We start from the raw sequence: 24081 nt of genomic DNA, 5'->3' as shown, positions 1-24081 counted from the left end.
CAGACTGGAGAACACTTATACCACAGAAGTCCACCCACTAGAGTGAAGGTTCTGAGCCCCACGTCAGGTTTCCCAACCTGGGGGTCTGACAACGGGAGGAAGAATTCCTAGAGAATCAGACTTTGAAGGCTAGCAGGATTTGATTGCAGGACTTCGACACGTCTGGGGGAAACAGAGACTCCACTCTTGGAGGGCACACACAAAGCAGTGTGTGCACTGGGACCCAGGGGAAGGAGCAGTGACCCCACGGGAGACTGAACCAGACCTACCTGCTAGTGTTGGAGGGTCTCCTGCAGAGGTGGGGGGGTGACTGTGTCTCACCTTGAGGACAAGGACACTGGCAGCAGAAGTTTTGGGAAGTACTCCTTGGCGTGAGTCCTCCCAGAGTCTGCCATTAGCCCCACGAAAGAGCCCAGGTAGGCTCCAGTGCTGGGTCGCCTCAGGCCAAACAACCAACAGGGAGGGAACCCAGCCCCACCCATCAGCAGACAAGGGGATTAAAGTTTTATTGAGCTCAGACCGCCAGAGCAACAGCCAGCTCTACCCACCACCAGTCCCTCCCATCAGGAAACTTGCACAAGCCTCTTAGATAGCCTCATCCACCAGAGGTCAGACAGCAGAAGCAAGAAGAACTACAGTCCTGCAGCCTGTGGAACAAAAACCACATTCACAGAAAGATAAACAAGATGAAAAGGCAGAGGGCTATGTACCAGATGAAGGAACAAGATAAAACCCTAGAAAAACAACTAAATGAAGTGGAGATAGGCAGTCTTCCAGAAAAAGAATTCAGAATCACGATAGTGAAGATGATCCAGGACCTCGGAAAAAGAATGGAGGCAAAGATCGAGAAGATGCAAGAAATGTATAAAAAAGACCCAGAAGAATTTAGAAGAAACAAACAGAGATGAACAATACAATAACTGAAATGAAAACTACACTAGAAGGAATCAATAATAGAATAACTGAGGCAGAAGAACGGATAAGTGACCTGGAAGACAGAATGGTGGAATTCACTGCTGTGGAACAGAATAAAGAAAAAAGAATGAAAAGAAATGAAGACAGCCTAAGAGACCTCTGGGACAACATTAAACCCAACAATATTCGCATTACAGGGGTCCCAGAAGAAGAAGAGAGAGATAAAGGACCCGAGAAAATATTTGAAGAGATTATAGTCGAAAACTTCCCTAACATTGGAAAGGAAATAGCTGCCCAAGTCCAGGAAGCGCAGAGAGTCCCATACAGGATAAGCTCAAGGAGAAACGCACTGAGACACATAGTAATCAAATTGGCAAAAATTAAAGACAAAGAAAAATTATTGAAAGCAGCAAGGGAAAAACGACAAATAACATACAGGGGAACTCCCATAAGGTTAACAGCTGATTTCTCAGCAGACACTCTACAAGCCAGAAGGGAGTGGTATGACATATTTAAAGTGATGAAAGGGAAGAACTTACAACCAAGATTACTCTACCCAGCAAGGATCTCATTCAGATTCGATGGAGACATCAAAAGCTTTACAGACAAGCAAAAGCTAAGAGAATTCAGCACCACCAAACCAGATCTACAACAAATGCTAAAGGAACTTCTCTAAGTGGGAAACACAAGAGAAGAAAAGGACCTACAAAAGTAACCCAAAACAATTAAGAAAATGGTAACAGGAACATACATATCGATAATTACCTTAAATGTGAATGGATTAAATGCTCCAACCAAAAGACACAGGCTTGCTGAAAGGATACAAAAACAAGACCCATGTATGCTGTCTACAAGAGACCCACTTCAGACCTAGGGACACATTCAGACTGAAAGTGAGAGGATGGAAAAAGATATTCCATGCAAATGGAAATCAAAAGAAAGCTGGAGTAGCAATACTCATATCAGATAAAACAGACTTTAAAATAAAGAATGTTACAAGAGACAAGGAAGGACACTACATAATGATCAAGGGATCAATCCAAGAAAAAGATATAACAATTATAAATATATATGCACCCAACATAGGAGCACCTCAATACATAAGGCAACTGCTAACAGCTATAAAAGAGGAAATCGACAGTAACACAATAATAGTGGCAGACTTTAACACCTCACTTACACCAATGGACAGATCATCCAGACAGAAAATAAATAAGGAAACACAAGCTTCAAATGACACAACAGACCAGACAGATTCAATTGATATTTATAGGACATTCCATCCAAAAACAGATTACACTTTCTTCTCAAGTGTACATGGAACATTCTCCAGGATAGATCACATCTTGGGTCACAAATCAAGCCTCAGTAAATTTAAGAAAACTGAAATCATATCAAGCATCTTTTCTGACCACAACACTATGAGATTAGAAATCAATTACAAGGGAAAAAACGTAAAAAACACAAACACATGGAGGCTAAACAATTCATTACTAAATAACCAAGAGATCACTGAAGAAATCAAAAAATACCTACAGACAAATGACAATGAAAACACGATGATCCAACACCTATGGGATGCAGCAAAAGCAGCTCTAAGAGCGAAGTTTATAGCTATACAAGCCTACCTCAAGTAACAAGAAAAATCGCAAATAAACAATCTAACCTTACACCTGAAGAACTAGAGAAAGAACAAACAAAACCCAAAGTTAGTAGAAGAAATCATAAAGATCAGAGCAGGAATAAATGAAATAGAAACAAAGAAAACATTAGCAAAGATCAATAAAACTAAAAGCTGGTTCTTTGAGAAGATAAAATTGATAAACCATTAGCCAGACTCATCAAGAAAAAGAGGGAGAGGACTCAAATCAATAAAATTAGAAATGAAAAGAAGTTACAACAGACACCACAGAAATACAAAGCATCCTAAGAGACTACTACAAGCAACTCTATGCCAATAAAATGGACAACCTGGAAGAAATGGACAAATTCTTAGAAAGGTATAACCTTCCAAGACTGAACCAGGAAGAAACAGAAAATAGGAACAGACCAATCACAAGTAATGAAATTGAAACTGTGATTAAAAATCTTCCAACAAACAAAAGTCCAGGACCAGATGGCTTCACAGGTGAATTCTATCAAACGTTTAGAGAAGAGCTAACACCCATCCTTCTCAAACTCTTCCAAAAAATCGCAGAGGAAGGAACACTCCCAAACTCAGTCTACGAGGCCACCATCCCCCTGATACCAAAACCAGACAAAGATACTACAAAAAAAGAAAATTGCAGACCAATATCACTGATGAATATAGATGCAAAAATCCTCAATAAAATACTAGCAAACAGAATCCAACAACACATTAAAAGGATCACACACCATGATCAAGTGGGATTTATCCCAGGGATGCAAGGATTCTTCAATTTACGCAAATCAATGAATGTGATACAAACCATATGATCATCTCAATAGGTGCAGAAAAAGCTTTTGACAAAATTCAATACCCATTTATGATAAAAACTCTCTAGAAAGTGGGCATAGAGGGAACCTACCTCAACATAATGAAGGCCATATACAACAAACCCACAGCAAACATCATTCTCAATGGTGAAAAACGGAAAGCATTTCCTCTAAGATCAGGAACAAGACAAAGATGTCCACTCTCACCACTATTATTCAACATAGTTGTGGAGGTCCTAGCCACAGCAATCAGAGAAGAAAAAGAAATAAAAGGAATACAAATTGGAAAAGAAGTAAAACTGTCACCGTTTGCAGATGACATGATACTATATATGTAGAGAATCCTAAAGATGCCACCAGAAAACTACTAGAGCTAATCAATGAATGTGGTAAAGTTGCAAGATACAAAATTAATGAACAGAAATCTCTTGCATTCCTATACACTAATGATGAAAAATGTGAAAGAGAAATTAAGGAAACACTCCCATTTACCATTGCAACAAAAAGAATAAAATACCCAGGAATAAACCTACCTAGGGAGACAAAAGACCTATATGCAGAAAACTACAAGACACTGGTGAAAGAAATTAAAGATGATACCAACAGATGGAGAGATATACCACGTTCTTGGATTGGAAGAATCAATATTACAAAAATGACTATACTACCTAAAGCAATCTACAGGTTCAAAGCACTCCCTATCAAATTACCAATGGCAGTTTTTACAGAACTAGGACAAAAAAATCTTAAAATTTGTATGGAGACACAAAAGACCCCGAATAGCCAAAGCAGTCTTGAGGGAAAAAAGCGGAGCTGGAGGAATTAAGACTCCCTGACTTCAGACTATACTACAAAGCTACAGTAATCAAGACAATACAGAACTGGCACAAAAACAGAAATATAGATCAATGGAACAAGATAGAAAGCCCAGAGATAAACCCACGCACCTACGGTCAACTAATCTATGAGAAAGGAGGCAACGATATACAATGGAGAAAAGACAGCCTCTTCAATAAGTGGTGCTGGGAAAATTGGACAGCTACATGTAAAAGAATGAAATTAGAACACTCCCTAACGTCATACACAAAAATAAACTCCGAATGGATTACAGACCTAAATGTAATACCAGACACTATAAAACTCTTAGAGGAAAACATAGGACGAACACTCTTTGACATAAATCACAGCAAGATCTTTTTTGATCCACCTCCTAGAGTAATGGAAATAAAACCAAAAATAAACAAATGGGACCTAATGAAACTTAAAAGCTTTTGCACAGCAAAGGAAACCACAAACAAGACGAAAAGACAACCCTCAGAATGAGAGAGAATAGTTGCAAACAAATCAATGGACAAAGGATTAATCTCCAAAATATATAAACAGCTCATGCAGCTCAATATTAGAAAAAACAAACAACCCAATCCAAAAATGGGCAGAAGACCTAAATAGACATTTCTCCAAAGAAGACATACAGATGGCCAAGAAGCACATGAAAAGCTGCTCAACATCACTAATTATTAGAGAAATGCAAATCAAAACTACAATAAGTTATCACCTCACACCAGTTAGAATGGGCATCATCAGAAAATCTACAAACAACAAATGTTGGAGAGGGTGTGGAGAAAAGGGAACCCTCTTGCACTGCTGGTGGGAATGTAAATTGATAGAGCCACTACGGAGAACAGTATGGACGTTCCTTAAAAAACTAAACATAGAATTACCATATGACCCAGCAATCCCACTACTGGGCATATACCCAAAGAAAACCATAATTCAAAAAGACACATGCACCCTAATGTTCACTGCAGCACTATTTACAATAGCCAGGTCACGGAAGCAACCTAAATGCCCATCGACAGATGAATGGATAAAGAAGATGTGGTACATACATACAATGGAATATTACTCAGCCATAAAAAGGAACGAAATTGGGTCATTTGTAGAGATGTGGATGAATCTAGAGACTGTCATCCAGAGTGAGGTAAGTCAGAAAGAGAAAAACAAATATCGTATATTAATGCATATATGTGGAACCTAGAAAAATGGTACAGATGAACCGGTTTGCTGGGCAGAAACAGAGACACAGATGTAGAGAACAAACGTATGGACACCGAGGGTGGAAAATGGCGGGGGCGGGGGTGGGGGTGGGGGGTGTGATGAATTGGGAGATTGGGATTGACATATATACACTAATATATATATAATGGATAACTAATAAGAACCTGCTGCATAAAAAAATAAATAAAATTCAAAAAAAAAAGAATATCTGTAAATCACTGGCTGGCCGCTGGGCTAACTGAGGAGACACCTCAGTGGCTGCACTTGTGTGAGGAGTGGTCACGTCCTCTAGGGAGAGTTGATGAGTTTGGTTTTGGATATTCCTCAATGGCATCCTGGAGAGAATCAGCCCAGGAAAGTCACTAAAACAAACAAACAGCAACAACAACGAACCGTGGGGGGAAGGATGTGATTTCTAGAGTTGCCACATTATATTATCCAAAACATCAGTTTTCAATAGAAAGTTATGAGGCATGAAAAGAAGCAGGACAACATGGCCGATACACAGCCAAGAAGGTGATATCACCTGTATCAAGGCACTTACACCCAGAACATATGAAGAATTCTTAGAATCAACAATAAAAAGACAAATCACCCAATTTAAAAACAAGCAAAGGACCTGAACAGACTTTTCTCCCAAGAAAATATGCAAACAGCCAATTAGCAAATGAAAAAATACTCAGCATCACTGGTTATCAACCAAAATGAGCTAGCACTTCACACCCACTAGGATGGCTATAATCAAAAAGACAAAAAGACAGACAATACTAAGCACTGTTAAGAATGTGGAGAAATTAGAACCCTCATATATTGCAGTCACTTTGGAAAACAGTTTGGCAGTTCATCAGAATGTTAAACATAAGAGTTACCACATAACCCAGCAATTCTACTCCTAGGTATATACCCAAGAGAAATGAAAACACAGGCCCGCACAAAAACATGTACACAAATGCTCACAGCAGCATTAATCATAACAGTATAAACAAGCTAAAGTCTATCAACTCGTGAACAGATAAATTAAATGTGTTATATTTATACAAGGGAATAATCAGCAATAAAAAGAAACAAACTACTGACACATGCTACAACACAAATAACCTTGAGAACACGCTCAATGAAAGAAGCCAGACATTGAAGACCACATGTTGTATGATTCCGATCACATGATGCACCCAGAATAAGCAAATTCACAGAGACAGAAAGATCTGTGGTCACCAGGGGTGGGGACAGAGAAGAACAGGGAGTGACTAGAACAGGTATGAAGTTTTTTTCGGGTGATGAAATGTTTTAAAGATAGATAGTGGTGATGACTAACTGTGAATACTGAAAACATTAAATTGTACTTTTTTTTTTTTTGCGGTACGCGGGCCTCTCACCGTTGTGGCCTCACAGCACAGGCTCCGAACGCGCAGGCCCAGCGGCCACGGCTCACGGGCCCAGCCGCTCCGTGGCATGTGGGATCTTCCCGGACTGGGGCACAAACCCATGTCCCCTGCATCGGCAGGTGGACTCTCAACCACTGCGCCACCAGGGAAGCCCCTAAATTGTACATCTTAAAGGGGAAATTTTATGGCATGTGAATAATATCCCAATTATAATACCCAAAGGTGTTATAAAAAACTGCAAAGGATGAAGCAGCAGAGTTAATAACAAAACAAGCTAGGGGACAAAGACTAAGAAGAGGGAATCAAGCTGGGATTATTTGTATTGTCAGCATCTCCAGCTGGCCCAGCAGGACCCTAGCACTGTTTCTACACTGGACCAGTCATCAGCTCCATCTTTACAAAGCGATAGGGCATTCTGAGGTAGCCATGTATTTGCAGACAGGAGTTGATGGCTTTCACACTGTGAAAGGTACATGCAGCCTGAAGAATCCAATCCATTCATCTCCCACAAACACCCCAAAACTGCCCATGCTCCACAGAGGCCAAGCAGAACACAGGAATCCCACCTGCTTTACCGGCAAGAAGGTGGAGGCTTACACAAGACCCTGTGCCCTGAGCACTGCCGCAGTGGGTGAAACGAGCACCTGTGGGCTCCATCCTCCTAAACCAAGTCCTCTGGGACCCAGATTAATGTAGACCAGTCCCCGGGAGAACAGAGGCAAGTCACAGCTTCCAGCTCTGGGGTGTCTCTCCTAGAAACTGTGAGGCCCTCTCGGGAAACACAGGAAGGACGCCAGAGTCATCCAGAGAATGGCCCAAAGAGATGCCTTTTGGTGACGCAGACAATTCTGGATAAAACTTTCTCATCCAGGGGCCACTCCTGCCCTGCTATCCGTCAAGGGCAGGAACCTGCAGATGGAGAGGGACCTTCGTCCACCTGACGGGTGCGGCCGAGAGCCGTCCAGGACTCGGCAGGGGGCACTGTGCTGCCACCCTAGGCGACAAAAGCAGCCGGCCCGACGTGTTGCAGGGTTCCCCACTTTGTGTATTTTAGAACGTACATGTGGTACAGAGACTGTGTGGTACCTTAAGGCCCTGCAGCAAACCAGACAAACGTGAACACTACGTGGGGAGACAGCCTCCCATCACCTAGACCTGGTTTGTTGGCCAAATGAACCTGCCATGAAGTTACTCTTAAAATTCTGATATCTGGGCCTCTCTGCAAGTGCAGGTAAAGGACTGTGAGGCTCTGCAAGGTTGAAACGTACCTCTCTGTCCTGTTACAACAAATGGTCTGCGGCAAACGCCCCTTCACCAAGGCCCACGGCCACTTCACCAGTCCAACTGGACCCCCTGCCCGGCCCCGGTGCCCCCGCACCTGGTGGCTGGCCTGCGTCCCGCGCGCCTGCACGGTGGCCAGGCGGTCATAGTAGCGGGAGATGGGGTTGTCGTGCTCGATGCCCTTCTTGGCACAGCGCTGCTTGTAGATCTCCACCAGGGAGAGTGAGGATGGGTTGTCCTCCACCAGGCGCATCTGCGGGGACACGGCCACCACGCGTGGGACTGAGGAGAGAGGGGAGAGACGGGCAGATGAGAGCAGGGCTCACAGGCCAGCACTGGGGCAGAGGCGCGGGCGAAGCCGGGAGAGCGCGGTCACACGGCGCGGTGGCCTCAGCCCACAGCCTGAGGCTCTGTCTAGCAGGGCCGTAGCCCAAGCCGCCCGTGACCTGCGTTTAAGGCACAGGTGACCAGGAAGGCCTCACTAGGCAACCTCACGAGAAGAACAAGGAGGCTGTGCCGCCAAGTGCTCTGGAGCTGAGCGGCGCAGCTCTGAGCCGAGTCTGCCAGCCTGCGGGGGGGCGGCAGGCACACGACGCCTCTGCCTTCTAATCGAGAGTTGATTCAGTCTAACGCCAGTTAAAGCTTGGCTACTGGCCCGTTGCCATGGCTTCAACCCATGAAGAAATTCCTACAGGATTCCAGGGGACGTACACAGACCACCACCTGGAGCTAACCAGGAGCTTGTTTCTTTGGAAGCAGCAAAGAACAACCAACTAGCACAGCTGGGACCAACACGGTAGATCACGTTACATTCATGTGAAAATGCACACAGCTTTCTATAGACCTGTTTTTTTTTTTTTTTTAAATGTACTTCTTATTTTGGGGATGTTGAACTTAAGGAGATTTTAGGTCAGAATAGGCTGGATCACAACTTAGCTAGCAGACAAAAGTTCCATACAGGACCAGATAATGTGCGTTGCAATGGGCTCCAAAACTGGAGATTAATGCTGAAGTGTAACAATAGCTCCCTCCTCTGGGTGGGATTACAGGCAGCTCATCTACACCCCTTACTACAGACTCACAATTCACCCACGACAACTCGGTTCTGGGAAGACCTCACTCAACGTTGCTGGTTGCTGCCTGCCTGAGATTTCTGTGGCCTGCCCGGGGCTCCTTGACTCCCAGGCAGCACCTCAGGCGGTGCCCACACACTGCAGGCTGTGTCCCGGAGCAGATCCGAGACTGCACTTAAAAACTGCCACATGCCGTGAGCACACGCCTTGCAACAAGCCCTCTGCTCGGCCGGGCATCGCCAGAGCCTGGGAAGATTCCTGGGGAAGTGAGGAGGGCTGTGTGCACGGGCCCAGGGCCTCCTCCTCCAGACAAGTCCTCGTTGGGCGCCCGTCCTGCGGGGAGGAGCCTCAGGCCCCAGGGGTGGAGGTGTCCCCTCCCTCCAGGTGCAGGGCGCCTGCAGGCACCAGCCCTCAGCCTACCGCCTGCCCCCACCTGGCGGGCTTAGAGACTCGCAGTTGCTGACGCAGGCGGCACAGGCTGCCGGGCAGTTGCTGACGCAGGCGGCACAGGCAGCCCCTGGGCCGTGCTGGTACCTGTGAAGAATAAGTGCCTCTTGGTGGTTTCCTTCCTCTTTTCCAAGCAGGGGTTGAGCAGGCGGAGCAGCTGCAGCACGCGCTCCTCCCTCCGCGACTCCGTCAGGCAGGCGTCGTTCATGACCAGGTACGGGTAGATCTTTCCGTTGTGCCCGCGGATGTACAGCCTCCTGGCTGCCGTGTTGTGCTTCTGCACAATCTCCACCCGGGGCATAAACCTGCCAGGAGGAGTGGACAATCAGACACCAACGCCCCGAGCCGCAACTTCCAAGCCTTTCCTTTGAGAAGAAAATGGAGCTCTACAGAAGCGGCTGTCAGAACCGTCCTGGAAAACAGACTGTACGACAGTGGCGGTTTGTCATTTACACCCCACCTCACTGCGACAAGGTAGTCGTGCCACAGTATCGGAGGGAAAATGAGAGGAGGAAGAGAAGGCGAAGCTGAAAGTTTCAAACAGGCACGCCTAGGGTCCAGCCTCAGCAGCCAGAGACGGGCGCTAACCAGCCCAGAGGAGTCCAGCAGCCACGACGGCACGGGCCCCACTGGCTGGCGCTGGGGCAGAGGACCAGGTGCCCGAGGAGCGAGCGTGGGCCTAAGCACACTGACGACAGGAGGGGGAGGGGGCGGCCAGGACGGGTCAGGTTTGGAGGAAACACCTGACCATTAAGGGTCGCCCCTTCACAGCTCACTTTACATTTTAAATGAGATGCAACTTGCTTCGCTCTGGTAAATTTTTTTTTTTTTTTTTTTTTGTGGTACGTGGGCCTCTCACGGCCGCGGCCTCTCCCGTTGCGGAGCACAGGCTCCGGACGCGCAGGCCCAGCGGCCATGGGTCACGGGCCCAGCCGCTCCGCGGCACGCGGGATCCTCCCGGACCGGGGCACGAACCCGCGTCCCCTGCATCAGCAGGCGGACTCTCAACCACTGCGCCACCAGGGAAGCCCCGCTCTGGTAAATTTGACCATTGTCTGATTCTTTTGAATCCTGTGCTTTGAGTTTACAGAAGACTGCGAAACTATACTTTGTCAAGTTCCATGGGGATTCAGAAAGGGTTCTTTTGAGAGCAAACACAAGCTTGGCTCAAACAAGACACTGAACCCAGTGGTTAGACCAGACCCTTTAAAGGTACTCATATACTAGAGCAACACTGTGTCCTCTCCCGTTTCGGGGGAAGGAGTGCAGAGAGGAGGGAATTACAGTGTGACCCGCTGGCCAGGTCTGCCTGGGGGGTCTGCTGGGGAAGGTTTTGGTGATCCCGGGCCAGGTCAGGCTCACTCACCGAGCGATCTTGATGTAGTAATGTGTCGGCTTTGGCATCAGAAATTCCCCAGGAATTTCTACCTCAGCTGTCTGTGCTGAGAAATTGCTCAAAAACCGGCACTTTTCTTCTATGAGGAAGAATTTTGGAAGTTGCTTGGTTTTAGCCTCCAGAATTTTGATCCACTTTTTCAGTTTAGAAATAAGATTATGAAGCTTCATGGAACCTGGAACACTGAAGTCAAAATCTGCAAAATAAAATGATTAGAAACATTTTTAGTCATTTGGGCTATTTCTAATTCACTACAAAAACCACAGCTCAAGCACCTCCCAGGTAGGAAACAGACACATCTCACGTTGAGTCTGCAGCAAAGCACTGTAAGTCACGGGACGGATATAAATAGCATGGACCCTCAAGGATTAAGTTAAACAAGGTAGCGCGCGTTAAGGCCCTCAGCACAGCACGCGGCTACTCCAGCAGTTCTAATCATCACGCCCACACGTGACCTCAATTGTGTACAGGGTCATCAGTTTTATGAAAGTCAATGTACTTTTTTAAAAAAATTACATTTATTTATTTTTGGCTGCGTTGGGTCTTCGTTGCTGCACACAGGCTTTCTCTAGTTGCGGCAAGCGGGGGCTACTCTTCATTGCAGTGCACGTCGCAGTGCACGGGTTTCTCATTGCGGTGGCTTCTCTTGTGGTGGAGCATGGGCTCCAGACGCATGGGCTTCAGTAGTTGTGGCACACAGGCTCAGTAGTTGTGGCGCACGGGCTTAGTTGCTCCGCGGCATGTGGGATCTTCCTGGACCAGGGCTCGAACCCGTGTCCCCTGCATTGGCAGGTGGATTCTTAACCACTGTGCCACCAGGGAAGCCCCTGAAAGTCAATGCACTTTTATTGTGTGGGGTTTTTTTCACAGCATTTCTCTGGTTTCCCTTTAACTCTAGCATGACTTCACACAAGCGGGTGGCTGGAGAGGTCCCCATGCACCAACACGAGGAGGCAGGTTTCCACCCAGGCTCCCCAGCAGAGGCCACCCAGCCAGGACGCAGGCAGCTGCACACAGGGGCTGCTCCTTCTCAGCTCTGGATCAGGAAGGTGTTACCAAGCTCAGGCCTAACATTCATGTAATGGATTTTTTTTTTTTTTTTTTTTTGCGGTACGCGGGCCTCTCACCGTTGTGGCCTCTCCCGTTGCGGAGCACAGGCTCCGGACACGTAGGCTCAGCAGCCATGGCTCACGGGCCCAGCCGCTCCACGGCATGTGGGATCTTCCCGGACCGGGGCACGAACCTGTGTCCCCTGCATCGGCAGGCGGACTCTCAACCACTGCGCCACCAGGGAAGCCCCATGTAATGGATTTTTGTTTGTTACTTTTCGTTAACTTTTATTTTGAAATGAATATAGATTCACAGGAGTGCAAAGAAATGTACAGGGAGGGCCACACACCCCTTTCCGAAACCAAGGCATTGGCACAACCCCCAGGGCTGATTCAGATATGTGTCCTGTGTGTGCGCGCGTGCACGTGTGTCTCCGTGAGATGCCGTGTGGGGAGCGCCGAACCAGCACCGTGACCAAGATGCTCACCGTCCATCACCAAGGACGCCCGAAGCCTCTCAGAGCCACAGCCACCTCCCCCCCGCATCCCTGACGCCTGGCTACCACTACTCTGGCCTCCATCTTGATTATTACGCTATCTCACAAGTGTCTCATAATTAAGCAGCGTGCAGCAGGAATCCTTTTGAGGCTGGCTTTCTGCATCCAGCGTAATGTCTTTGAGGTCCACCTAAGCTGCTGTTAACTCCTCTTTATGTGCTTTACATGAGTATGGAAATACCACACGTTGTGTATCCATTCTCCTTAGAGGGGCATTTGGGTGGACTTCAGTTTGGAGCTATTACAAATAAAGCGGCTGTCAACACTTGGGTATAAGTTTTTGCTTGTAAATAAGTCTTCTCTGGGATAAATTTAATGTACTGTTTTGAACTCCCTTCTACCTCCTTAAAGACTTGGAGCTAGTAGCCAATGCATGCAGTGTTGCTGGAGATGGAGGAACAACTCTCCTCCACTTTCTAGCCCAGGACACAGTGCTAAAACCCAGAGACGGTCCTCCCTGGGGGCACATGACGAGAGGCGTTGGACAGCTCTTGATTTAAGTATCTGAAACTCGCTACACGTTGTGGTTGGTCAGAGCCTCATAGATGTCCTTCTTTCAAGTTTCAGTGTTTGTCATTTTTTTCGCATCAGAATCCGGATGATTTGTTCCACTTCTAATTCTCTATTTCAGACCACATTTGATTTAATGATCTGGACATTTTAAAATAAAGATACACTAAATATCACTTCTTTTAAGTAATATATGATGGTTTCCATGAAACTTTCATCTCAGACTCTTCCTTTTTCAGAGGATGACAGACCACACAAGCACGAGCTCCAGGGGATGCAGCTGTGCCTGTGTGTACACTGGGGGGACGAGGGTCCCTACGACAGATGAGGATTTGGGCTGAGGGAGACTGGACCGTTCACCTCAGATCATGCAGAAAGAGGTGGGGCTCCTGTGGGTCTGGGGAAATGCATGAGCCTGAACTGGGGACAGGATTAGAAACACAACCTCCTTATCATCTTGCCACCAGAATCCACTACAAGTCTGAACCTTACCTGTCACCTCAGGCCCTGCACCGTTGGGTCTTACTGCCTCACCTTACCCTGTTGCGTTTTCCCATGAAAACCAAGCAGAATAAGGGATGGGGGAGCAGAAGCAGATCTGTCCTAAAACCCTGTGTCTAACCTGACAGGGAGCCCGGTGCTCTGGCCCTGAAACCTTGACCTTTCACAGGAGGGAAGGACGTGCAGTCCCAGGCGGGGAATGTCAGTTTCCTTGTGATCCAGTCTGTATTTTAAACACAGTCTAACCAGCTCGCCCGGTACTGTGCTCATGAAAACGAATGGATGTGGTTAACTTAGATGCTAAGACAGAGGAAAAACGTTGAGTGGGAGCTCCCTTGGATCAGGACTCACCGGTTGTGAACTGGCCCTTCAGCTTCTGGAAGACAGGGTCCTGCGCGGTGGCCTGTGCGCGCCGGGCCAGGGACTCGGAGGCCGCGCTGGAGAACATGGTCGAGACGTTGGACACGTTCTCCAGACCCACCCCGAACGTGCTCACCAGCTTCTTGACGAAGTTGAGAGTATGGGGCGTAATCTTGGCATCTGACACTGCTCCGCTTTTCTCAAATGCAACAGAATAGCACTTCGCCAGGCCCTGCTGGAGCTGCCTGAGAACCTGGGGGAAAGAGACCCGAGGCAGTTCGCACAACAGAGCTCTCCATTCAAGCAACCCACCCACCAACCAAACAGCACCTGCCCCACCCACCCGGCCCCACCACTGACAAAGCTCTTCTCGGCACCTGGCGCACAGCAGGCGTCAGCACCAGACTGTGCGGAACCAGGGGTCTGCCCAGACACTCATGCCACGAGCTGTGTTCTTAACAATGAGAAGCAACTGTCCTGAACATTTAAAGAAAAAAAAAAAAAAAGACCCAAGACCCCACTTTTTGCATCATACACATACCTTTCTGTTGAGCAACCAAGGAAAAAAACCTATTTTCAGATCACTTCAGTGTACTCTGCACACACACAAAATAACACAGTACTAACGAGGGGGCTTGTGGCCGCCCAGACAAATATCTGGGCAACAAAGCCTGATTATTCTATCACCGCCACTAAGGTTGTGGCCTGAGAACCAGCTCCCAGCTCCTGAGCCCTGCCCACACCACCGCTGCTCCCTGGTCAGTGGTGGCATTTCAGTGATTAAGCTCATACATGCGAACAAAATAAGCATTTTAAGGCCAGAAGTGGCTTTCTCAATCTCATCTTCTTTTGAAGTCTTCTGCTTCCAATATTAAGGCAGCGCTAGCGTGCAGACATGAAATATTTGCTGTCCCACCGTTCAATCCAACAACAAACATACACACAACCAGGCAGGTAGTCTCAAGACAACACAGCCATGAAAGCATTCCAAACGATCCATCCCCTCCGCAGGATGCCAGCACCCCCGAGACCACATCACCTACCTCCTCGTGCCAGTTTTCCCGGAACCAGACCATCTGATCGACGATGCCTTCCAGGGAAGACAGCAGGGTCGGGTGCAGCTCCCGCTGCATGTGCATGATTCGGCTGCAGCGCCACATGGGGGCCGTGGCTCTTATGGGCCCTGGATCTGATGCAGAATGGGACTGGTTACCCACTGAACTTGGCTGCTGCTGTCCAGAATCTGAGAGCAACACACACAACGCCAATGTCAGCGCCAAACTGACCGATGGGAGAGTCGGTGCTCTAAGGACCCACCGGCCAAAGGAACGCTGGTTCCTGCCGGCGTGGGACACATCCCGGGGCGCTTCCCAGGGGCTGTGTGGGAGGCGCCCTGGCTCTAAGGAGAGGGCACTGCGGAGAGCGCAGCCCCTACAACTGGGCTTCCAGTGGTTCCAGAAGGCGCATGTGTTGAGAGAGAAAGCAGGTATGGCAGCACGTAACTGGTGGGTCTGGGTGAGGGTGTGCAGGCTTCACTGGACTCTCTAACTTCAGTGGAAGTCTGAGCATTTTTTTAAATGTCTGGCAGAACATTTCAAAATTCATTCCTTGTATTACAGCTCAGAGAATCTAGAAGTAGTTAACAAGTCAGCCTACATGTTTTCATCTAGGTAAGCCAAAACACATGTATAAAATGCCATCTTTGAAAAATACAGTCACTCGGGCTTCCCTGGTGGCACAGTGGTTGAAAGTCCGCCTGCTGATGCAGGGGACACGGGTTTGTGCCCCGCTCCGGGAAGATCCCAAATGCCGCGGAGCAGCTGGGCCCGTGAGCCATGGCTACTGAGCCTGTGCGTCCGGAGCCTGTGCTCTGCAGTGGGAGAGGCCACAACAGTGAGAGGCCCGCGTACCACAAAAAAAAAAAAAAAAAAAAAAAAAAAATACAGTCACTCACTATATAAGAAATATGTTGTAGGGACTTCCCTGGTGGTGCAGTGGTTAAGAATCCACCTGCCAATGCAGAGGACACGCGTTTGAGCCCTGGTCCGGGAAGATCCCACATGCCACGGAGCCCGTGCGCCACAACTACTGAGCCTGTGCTCTAGAGACCGCGAGCCACAACTACTGAAGCCCACATGCCTAGAGCCCGTGTTCCGCAACAAGAGAAGCACTGCAATGAGAAGACTGCACACTGCAAAGAAGAGTAGCCCCCACTCGCCGCAACTAGAGAAGGCCCACACGTAGCAATGAAGACCCAAGGCAGCCAAAAATAAATAAATAAATAAATTTTTAAAAAAAGGAAAAAAGAAATATGTTGTAGAACCCCCTTTGCTCATTCTTTTAGCTTCAGCTCTCTTAGAATAAAAAAATCTTAACTTTCAAATGACCAAAACACGAATCTACCCAGGTACCCAGGAGGTTGGAGCTAGCACGCTGTGCAGTCCTCACCCACCCCGCGCAGGACCAGGAGATGCTGCCACTGTCCAGTGGATGGAGTCACCTTCCTAGCCAGACTCTGGCCTCGCAGCATAAATGTCTACATATTAAAAACGTGGTAAAGCAAGTAAACGTGGTGTTTACAAAGCAGCATGCTTAGTGGGTAACTGAAACCATTAAATTATTTCTTTACGCGCCAGAGCTATTCAATATAGATTAAAAACCTCTATTTCGAGTACGTTTTTACATTTGGTGAGATTGATTTCTATGCTGATTCCCTGACAGCTGAAGATATTCCTTATAACATCGTAACTGACATTTATAATGTTTACCAGGATGCATTTATAACTAATGAGGCAAGTTCAACTTTATAATTATCTATACCTCAAAATTTCATATATTTTTTTCTATTTAGGGATCGAATCACTCAGGTAGATGAACACCCTATTACGCTGCGGCGAAGGAGAACCAGAAACTTCACTGGGAGATCAGGTTTTATCTTCCAGACCCACTGTCCTCTCAGGGACTAAACACAAGACCAGCCCACATGCTGGAAAGGAGCTGCAAGCGAGCATGTGTCCGCGGCAGTGGGGACCTGGCCACTGCACCCCCCGGAGACGTACCGCTCTTGTAGCGCTCCCGCTGCTCTATCTTCAGGGTCAGGTACAGGGTCCGGATGGGAAAGTAGACGGCTTGGGGATACACTCGTCCAACCTGCTCTGAGACAGTCAATCATGAGCGGGATGCTGGCCTGCACTTGGCCACACCACCGACCTAATACACACGAGGCCGGATTAAACAGCAAGTCAAACATCTAGTTTAGCTTTAAAATATCCAAGAAAGAGCAACGTGGTGTATTTCATCAGTTCTGCCCCAGGACTACTGATGACAGAGGGAAACCACACTTTCATTTGACTCAGTTAATATGAGGATGACAAACACTCAAGTCCCTGGATCTCACTCGGGCAAATGACAGGAAAACACAAAATGACACCAGTCTTTATTCACCGGGAACTGTGAGCTGATTCTAACTGACAACAAGGCTCACTAGCGAGTAACTTTACTCTGCATAACTGCAGGAAGGAGGAGACTGAACTTTTGCTCTTTAAGGTAAGACATGCCGGTTTTACCAAATTGGGGTTATATGGCTCCTTCAAAAGGGCTGAGCAGACATTACCCAGCTCTGCCACAGGGTGGCTGGCTAACGTCCATTAAGAGATATTCAATGAATGACAATACCAAATAAAGGGAGTCTACACCTTGACAGATCAACTCCAGGCGAAGTAACAGTCAGTACCCAGGAACATAGCTGCAAGCTCTCAAGGGAAAAATAAAACCACTTCTGGGTACCACGCAGATGACGCACCACATGTGAAGAACAGACAGAACGATGAACAAGTAGCATGTCCCCAAATGCTTGGTGACGACGCTGTTCACGTGTGAAAATTATATATATGACTCTGTAATTTTATAAGCAGCAGCACAGTCAAAGGCACTCGATCCCAGACCGACTGTATCCAAATCTCTATTGTTCAGGCCTTTCCCCTCTCGGTCTTTTTGCAGGAGAGGGACAATCTGGAGCCACTCTCAAAATAAGGGTAATGAAAGCCCTTCTACAGGACCCCGGGCCCCAGTCTGTCCGACTCCCCAAGCCCACCCAGTGCACACAACTTGCAGCCTCGACAGCTGCGGCTGAACAACTAACTGTACAAAGGGCAATAAATACCACAACTGGGCTGAGTTTTCTTCCGAAGGGAAGCTCTGAAGAGCAACTAGCACACGATGGGATTTCAGCCATAAAGTATCAACCAGATACACACTCACTGTGAGTAACTCTGAGTACTCACCAGTGACCTTATACTTTAAGAAAATGTTTATTTTACGTGTATCTTATGTGGCAACACGTTCAAGGAAAGAAATGGCCATTTTAATACTGTAACTCTAGCAGATTATTCCACGCCAACCCTGATATACTCTTCAGTCACTTTCAATTGTGCTTTTTATCAAGTGATATCTAATTGTGTACATCTTCCCATCTCTCTTTGAGCATGCGCATTTCCTTTCTGGAAAAAAAAAAGGATGTGAGATGAAGACAATTTTTTTGTGATCAAAGATGCCTTGCTATTCCCACCTGGCTAATCAGGTTCAAAAGCAGCTTTCCCTCGGAGCCAACCAGACAGGTGAGCAGCTGTGGGATCCAGGCCAGCCACTGGATGGGTGGCACACCGATGCAGTACTTGTCGACGGCATCTGCCAAAGTATTTTTGTCATCATCAAAACTCAAGAGCCACAGCACCTAAGACAGAAGGGAAAATTCTAGAGTTGAATGAAAATTCTAAGGCTCTGATCAAGTGACCTTTCCTCCCACATTAAAATACCACATAGAGTAACTTCACTGGCATTGTGGGAAAATATCTATAAAAGGCCCAACAATATTGCTAAACCTAAACGTAAATCTTATAAATAAAACTGAAAATTTAAATATAGCTTTCATCCAGACTTAGCTTTAATGCCCACTAGTAACTGACCCAGTCGGCTGACTAGTGGTGGCCAGTGTGACCCCAAGGGGTTTCAGCCTGCTACTCCACACTTGCAATCTCCCCAGAACAAAATGGGCTTCTGCTAAAGATCCCAGGTGACAACCACCCTAGTATCAGGTAGGCCCCGTGTTGGCAGCCTGGTGTCCAGGGACGTCTGAAACAATTAACATCTAAAAATAAGCAAACCTGGAGTCAAGACAGTGAGGTGGTTTCCTGGTGTGACTACAGTCAGTCTGTTTCTATAGTCGGCTTTAACTACTAGGTGCTGACGTTCAATCCAAATTTTGATGTTAAATCAAGGAATTCTAAAAACTCCTAACCTTTAATGGATAAAACATAAAAGCAGAACTTATTCTTAAGTTTCTGCAAGAATGGAGTCTGGGTTGTATTGATGTGTTTCCCGAGAGGGCTGAGAAGGCTCAATACTGGGGAGGACACTTGGGCTCAAGCGGCCCCCCATTGGGCCCAGGTCAATACCGGCCTTGTGCCCGGCACTGTACTGGGGGTCCCGCGGATGACACTGCAGGTGACTGAGACCTCACCCTGCAGTGTGTGCAGAAACCAGGGGATTCAACGTCACCTGTGACTAGAGCTGACAGGCTCCGTGACTGTGTGCATGGTCCCTGCAGGTGAGAGATCAGAATCTAACAGGAGTCTAGCAGGTAAGCTCTCTGGGCAGACCCCTCAGCAGTCTGCAGGAATCTTTGTCCAATGTGAGGTCCCACAGCAAACACTGGACTTGAGTCCTAAGACCTAGACTCTAGGTTCAGTTTTGCTGCTTAGAAGTCCTTTGACTCCAAGTATGTCCAGGCCTCCATTTTTCAGCTTGAAGTAGAACTGTGGACTATACTTCAAAAGGTGAGGGGAAATGAGAGGTAAGGCATGAAGAAATGCCTCATGCCCAGCACAGATCAGTAAGTTGCTGAATTTTCATCTAAACTTAAAGGCTACCGGGTGGTCTTTGGTCAAAGCTAATTCTTTCAGTCTCACCTTGGCTAAGTATTTTCTTGATTTGCTCTCATTCTGATGCCGGCATGCATGCAGGTAACAGGTAATGGCAGACACTCCAAGATGCAGCTGCCGCTCCTTCACAAAGATGTTTTCCAGGTAGTCGCCCCACATGGCCCAAGCTTTCACCAGCACATCATGCATCTGCACAGCTGCAGAAAAGGCTTTGTTTGCTTCCTCAGACCTGTGAAGACACAAAATCAAAACAAATTTTTTAGGTGAACATCATTTAGCATGAAATCAGCCATTTTAAAGTGAATAGTTCCATGGCATTTGGTACCTTTAAAATGTTGTGCAACTGCCACCTCTATGTAGGCCACAAACATTTTCATCACCCCAGAAAACCCCGACCCATGAAGCAGTCACTCTCCATGCCCCCAACCTCCAGCCCTGGTGACCACTGACCTGCTTTCTGTCTCTATGGATTTATCTACTCTGCACATTTTTTATTAATGGAATCATACATTGTGATATTTTTGTCTGGATTCTTTCAATCGGCATTGTGTTTCTGAGGTCCATCCACGCTATAGTACATGTTAACACTTCATTCCTCTTTATGCTGAATAATATTCTAATGTCTGTACACACCACATCTTGTTTATCCATTCACTTGAGTTGTTTCGATATTCTGACTATATAGTAAACAGTATAGTATACTGTTTACTATAGTAAACTGTTTAGTATAGTAACAGTATAGTATACTATGGTAAACAGTGCTGCTGTGAACCTTCACGAACAACTACCCGCTTGAGTTCCTGTTTTCAACACTTTTGGGTAAATACCTAGGAGTGGAATTGCTGGGCCATATACTTTTTTGTTTAGTTTTTTGAGGACCTGCCATACTGTTTTCCAGTTGACTGACCCCTGCTCTAAAGCAAGAATCATCTCCATAAAAGCAATCAACTCTGGGGGCTTCCCTCGTGGCACAGTGGTTAGGAATCCGCCTGCCCATGCAGGGGACACGGGTTCGAGCCCTGGTCTAGGAGGATCCCACATGCCTGTGCACCTAGAGCCTGTGCTGTGCAACAAGAGGCCACCACAATGAGAAGCCCACGCACCACGATGAAGAGTAGCCCCTGCTTTTCGCAAATAGAGAAAAACCCACACACAGCAACAAAGACCCAATGCAGACCAAAATAAATGAAATAAAATAAATTTATTAAAAAAAAAAGGAATCAACTCTGTTCCAAAATGGCATGCTGAGAAACTGGGGCAACGAATCCATGTAATCAGCAGTTCTCTGTTCAAGCAATTCATGTTTAAAAAGTTTTCTAAGTACTGCACTCAAGCTGGCCCGTCAATTTGCTGCAAGTTATTACCTTCCTAGAGGTGCAATATTTGAAATATCATCCCTGACAACTGTCACTAAGTCATATCAATTTCTAGCTTGATCTTCACATTGGCTTCAAATTATAAATAACTATTTAAATAATCTGATGAGTCTTTCTCTTACCCTCCACCTATATAACATACATACTTGTTGATCTGAGCCAAGAACATTCCCTTCAGTGCATAAAATTCAGCCGTCATCTCTTTCGTGAAGTATTTTAAGTTTGTAGATTCAATAACTTCAAGGCCCTGTTTATTAAAAACAGAAAAAAAGTTCTTGAATTTTCTAGACAATAATATAAAAACCTCATTAAAATACTGATCTATGTAGCAACTCCGAAAGGTCATTGACAAATATACTTTAAATTGACAACAGGCTTGCCCACCATGAATATTTGCTGACTAACAAGTAGTATTTAAACTCAATCACTAAATGCAAATTCAGTTCTAGACACCATAATGGTATTATTTTCTCCAAAGCTTTACCATATCTAGTCAGTTTCATTGTTTTTATTAATATTCCTCTGAACATAGCCCAAATCTACCATATACCCTCATAGTTCTGCAGTTTTTAATTTTCTTTCCGTAACTACATTAACCAAGTAGAATAGAGACCATCACATATAATTCATTCAAATACTCAAGCGGCTTCCTGTCCCTTTCTTGTTTTGGCAGGACTGTTCCCCAAGACCAGAGCTGTGTTTGTAAAGTTCTAGCCTCTTTCCCTGTTGTCGGGACCAGGCGTTTCCACATGGACCCTTCATTCCTCCCCAGACCTCCTGGGCGTGGGCGGGCAGGCACGGGGTCCAGCTGGCACTCTACCTGCATACACTCGTTCTTCCCCATGACGCCTGCCAGTTGCAGGTAGCATTTGACTTGCTGCCGAATCTTCTGGAAGCAATCCACGATAGGGACGGTTGGTATAGTATGAATACGACTTAATATATCCAGAGCTACGTTGACCAGTCCCTGTTTTCGGGCAATTTTTCCATACTGGATGATTGCTGAAGCCGATGCGTGAACCCCAAGCATAGCATTGTTTGAACTTGGATCATGCTGAGAACTATTCTCATAGGCAGTTACAATAGCTAGAGAGCAAAGAATTGAGTTTTCAGTCCATGTCAAACATTTTTCAAAGTGTTCCACAATAAGGCTTAAATAAAAAATGAAAAACAAACACACATGGCTTATGCAATGGGAAGCTCTGTGATAAACCCTCATTACTTTTCCTCGTATTCTGTATCAAAAGGAAGATCTAAGAAGCACTAACTCTTGAGTTGGGTGTTACCGTCTTGGCTGACTAAACCATGAAGGTCGCTCTGAACAAACAGATGCCTGGCAGGTTGAGGGGAAGAGCAGAGGGGACCAGGGAAGGCGAAAGAGGCTACACGCTGCCACCTGAGCGCAGCTCTCCCTCAGGGGGCTTCAAAACACAGAGGGCCACAACCCAGGCTGTGATCCCACTGGCCTGCGCCCCTGGTGCAACAGTGTCCAGCAGCACGTCTGTTTTAGCTGGAAAAAGGGAACAGGTAGGGGGAAATTCTTCCCATCTTTCACCACCTTCATCTTTACCCTGTCATAACAACCACCATCTACCATGCCAAAAAAGAGAAAATCCGGTAAAAGAAAAAAAAACAAAAACAAAAACAAAAACAACAAAACATAACCAAGACATGAAACCAGAACAGTGGGGTGTCTGGAAAATTACATGATGAATGCATGCCGGACCAGGTAGGTTTACCCTGGTAATGATGCTGCCGCCACATGAAGACGCTGCTCCAGTGGGACAAATCGTCAGACACGATGGGCAGCCGGTTCCTCCAGGTCTTCACCACTGTCTTCATGTCATGCAGGCTGTTGTTCCTTCCCAGGTTGGTGGGCTGTAAGCCTGCGTTAATTTGAGCGGCTTCCTGAAGTTCAATGATTTGCTGGGCTGCCTAAAAGGGACCAGCGTAAGAGATTCCACAGTGAGCAGTAAGATTGAAGGAGGATAACAAACCAGAGTCAGTCAGGAATCCTCATTGTGAAGAGCTCACGATTCAATTACCAAAGGAAGCGCTGCGCCTCAGATGCCACGTTTAACTTACTCCATACCTCAAACGCTACTCACGTGGTCCCTGTCCCCATCCCCCATTTTAACACCTTTGCTCTGTGGCTGCTGTGACACTGGGGCCTGGAGAACACCGACTCCCCCCGCCCCCCCATAACTATCCTTTTCCTGTTCCCTTTGCCACCAGCTAAGTGTGGCTCTTTGTCTACCGATGCCTAAGACCAGAACAGCCTGGTCCCCCTGCCCTCAAGCTTTACTTCCACGAACATTTGAAGCCCGGAGCCACGTCAAGCATCTCAGAAGACGGTTCTAATGATCTCTTTGGGCTGATACATGCATTTTCATCACATCCCTATAAATCTGTCCAGGTCACTACCCTTTAAACCCCAGATGTGCTGCTGGCTCCAAATTTATGGTGCCCTCTCCTTACGGGGAGGCCTTGGCCACAATTCCGAGCCTATTCAAACTCTACCTGTCAAGCTTCACCTTCTGCTCTCCCACAGGGATTTTTCCCTTCTCTAAATCCTTGTATTTATTTTCTGTCCTACCACATGGCACTGAATCATAGACTCCCTCTTAAAATTTTGCTTCTTATGGCTATGTCACCTCCCTCCAGCCTAATTCTCTTTGGAGGCAGAAAGTTTTAAATTGTTTGAATCCCCAAACACAGCACCAAGTTCAGTACTCAGTATCCTTCTGTTTCATCTTAATTTTAAAAATTTAGGAATT

At 46.5% G+C, this 24081-nt stretch overlaps 1 protein-coding gene across 3 annotated transcripts in view; it reads right to left on the bottom strand.

Annotated features, from left to right (window-relative positions):
• The window catches only part of TRRAP (transformation/transcription domain associated protein), a 109222-nt gene that overhangs the window by 4850 nt on the left and 80291 nt on the right, over positions 1-24081 (bottom strand). Inside the window, exons 57-67 of one of the 3 annotated variants that reach the window (XM_065893133.1) lie at positions 23044-23239; positions 22125-22390; positions 21451-21551; positions 19956-20157; positions 18557-18721; positions 17049-17139; positions 15033-15178; positions 13981-14242; positions 10983-11208; positions 9704-9921; positions 8194-8378 (exon numbers count right to left, since the gene is read on the bottom strand). In XM_065893133.1, coding sequence (XP_065749205.1) covers positions 8194-8378; positions 9704-9921; positions 10983-11208; positions 13981-14242; positions 15033-15178; positions 17049-17139; positions 18557-18721; positions 19956-20157; positions 21451-21551; positions 22125-22390; positions 23044-23239 — 2058 coding nt within the window. Of the gene's footprint in view, positions 1-8193; positions 8379-9703; positions 9922-10982; positions 11209-13980; positions 14243-15032; positions 15233-17048; positions 17140-18556; positions 18722-19955; positions 20158-21450; positions 21552-22124; positions 22391-23010; positions 23240-24081 lie in introns of all 3 variants that reach the window. The other 2 variants (XM_065893131.1, XM_065893132.1) reach the window with 2 other exon arrangements.

This window comes from Phocoena phocoena, chromosome 15 (genome assembly GCF_963924675.1).
Source record: "Phocoena phocoena chromosome 15, mPhoPho1.1, whole genome shotgun sequence".
In the NCBI taxonomy this organism is placed as follows: domain Eukaryota; kingdom Metazoa; phylum Chordata; class Mammalia; order Artiodactyla; family Phocoenidae; genus Phocoena; species Phocoena phocoena.
This window is presented reverse-complemented; position numbering and strand designations above follow the sequence as displayed.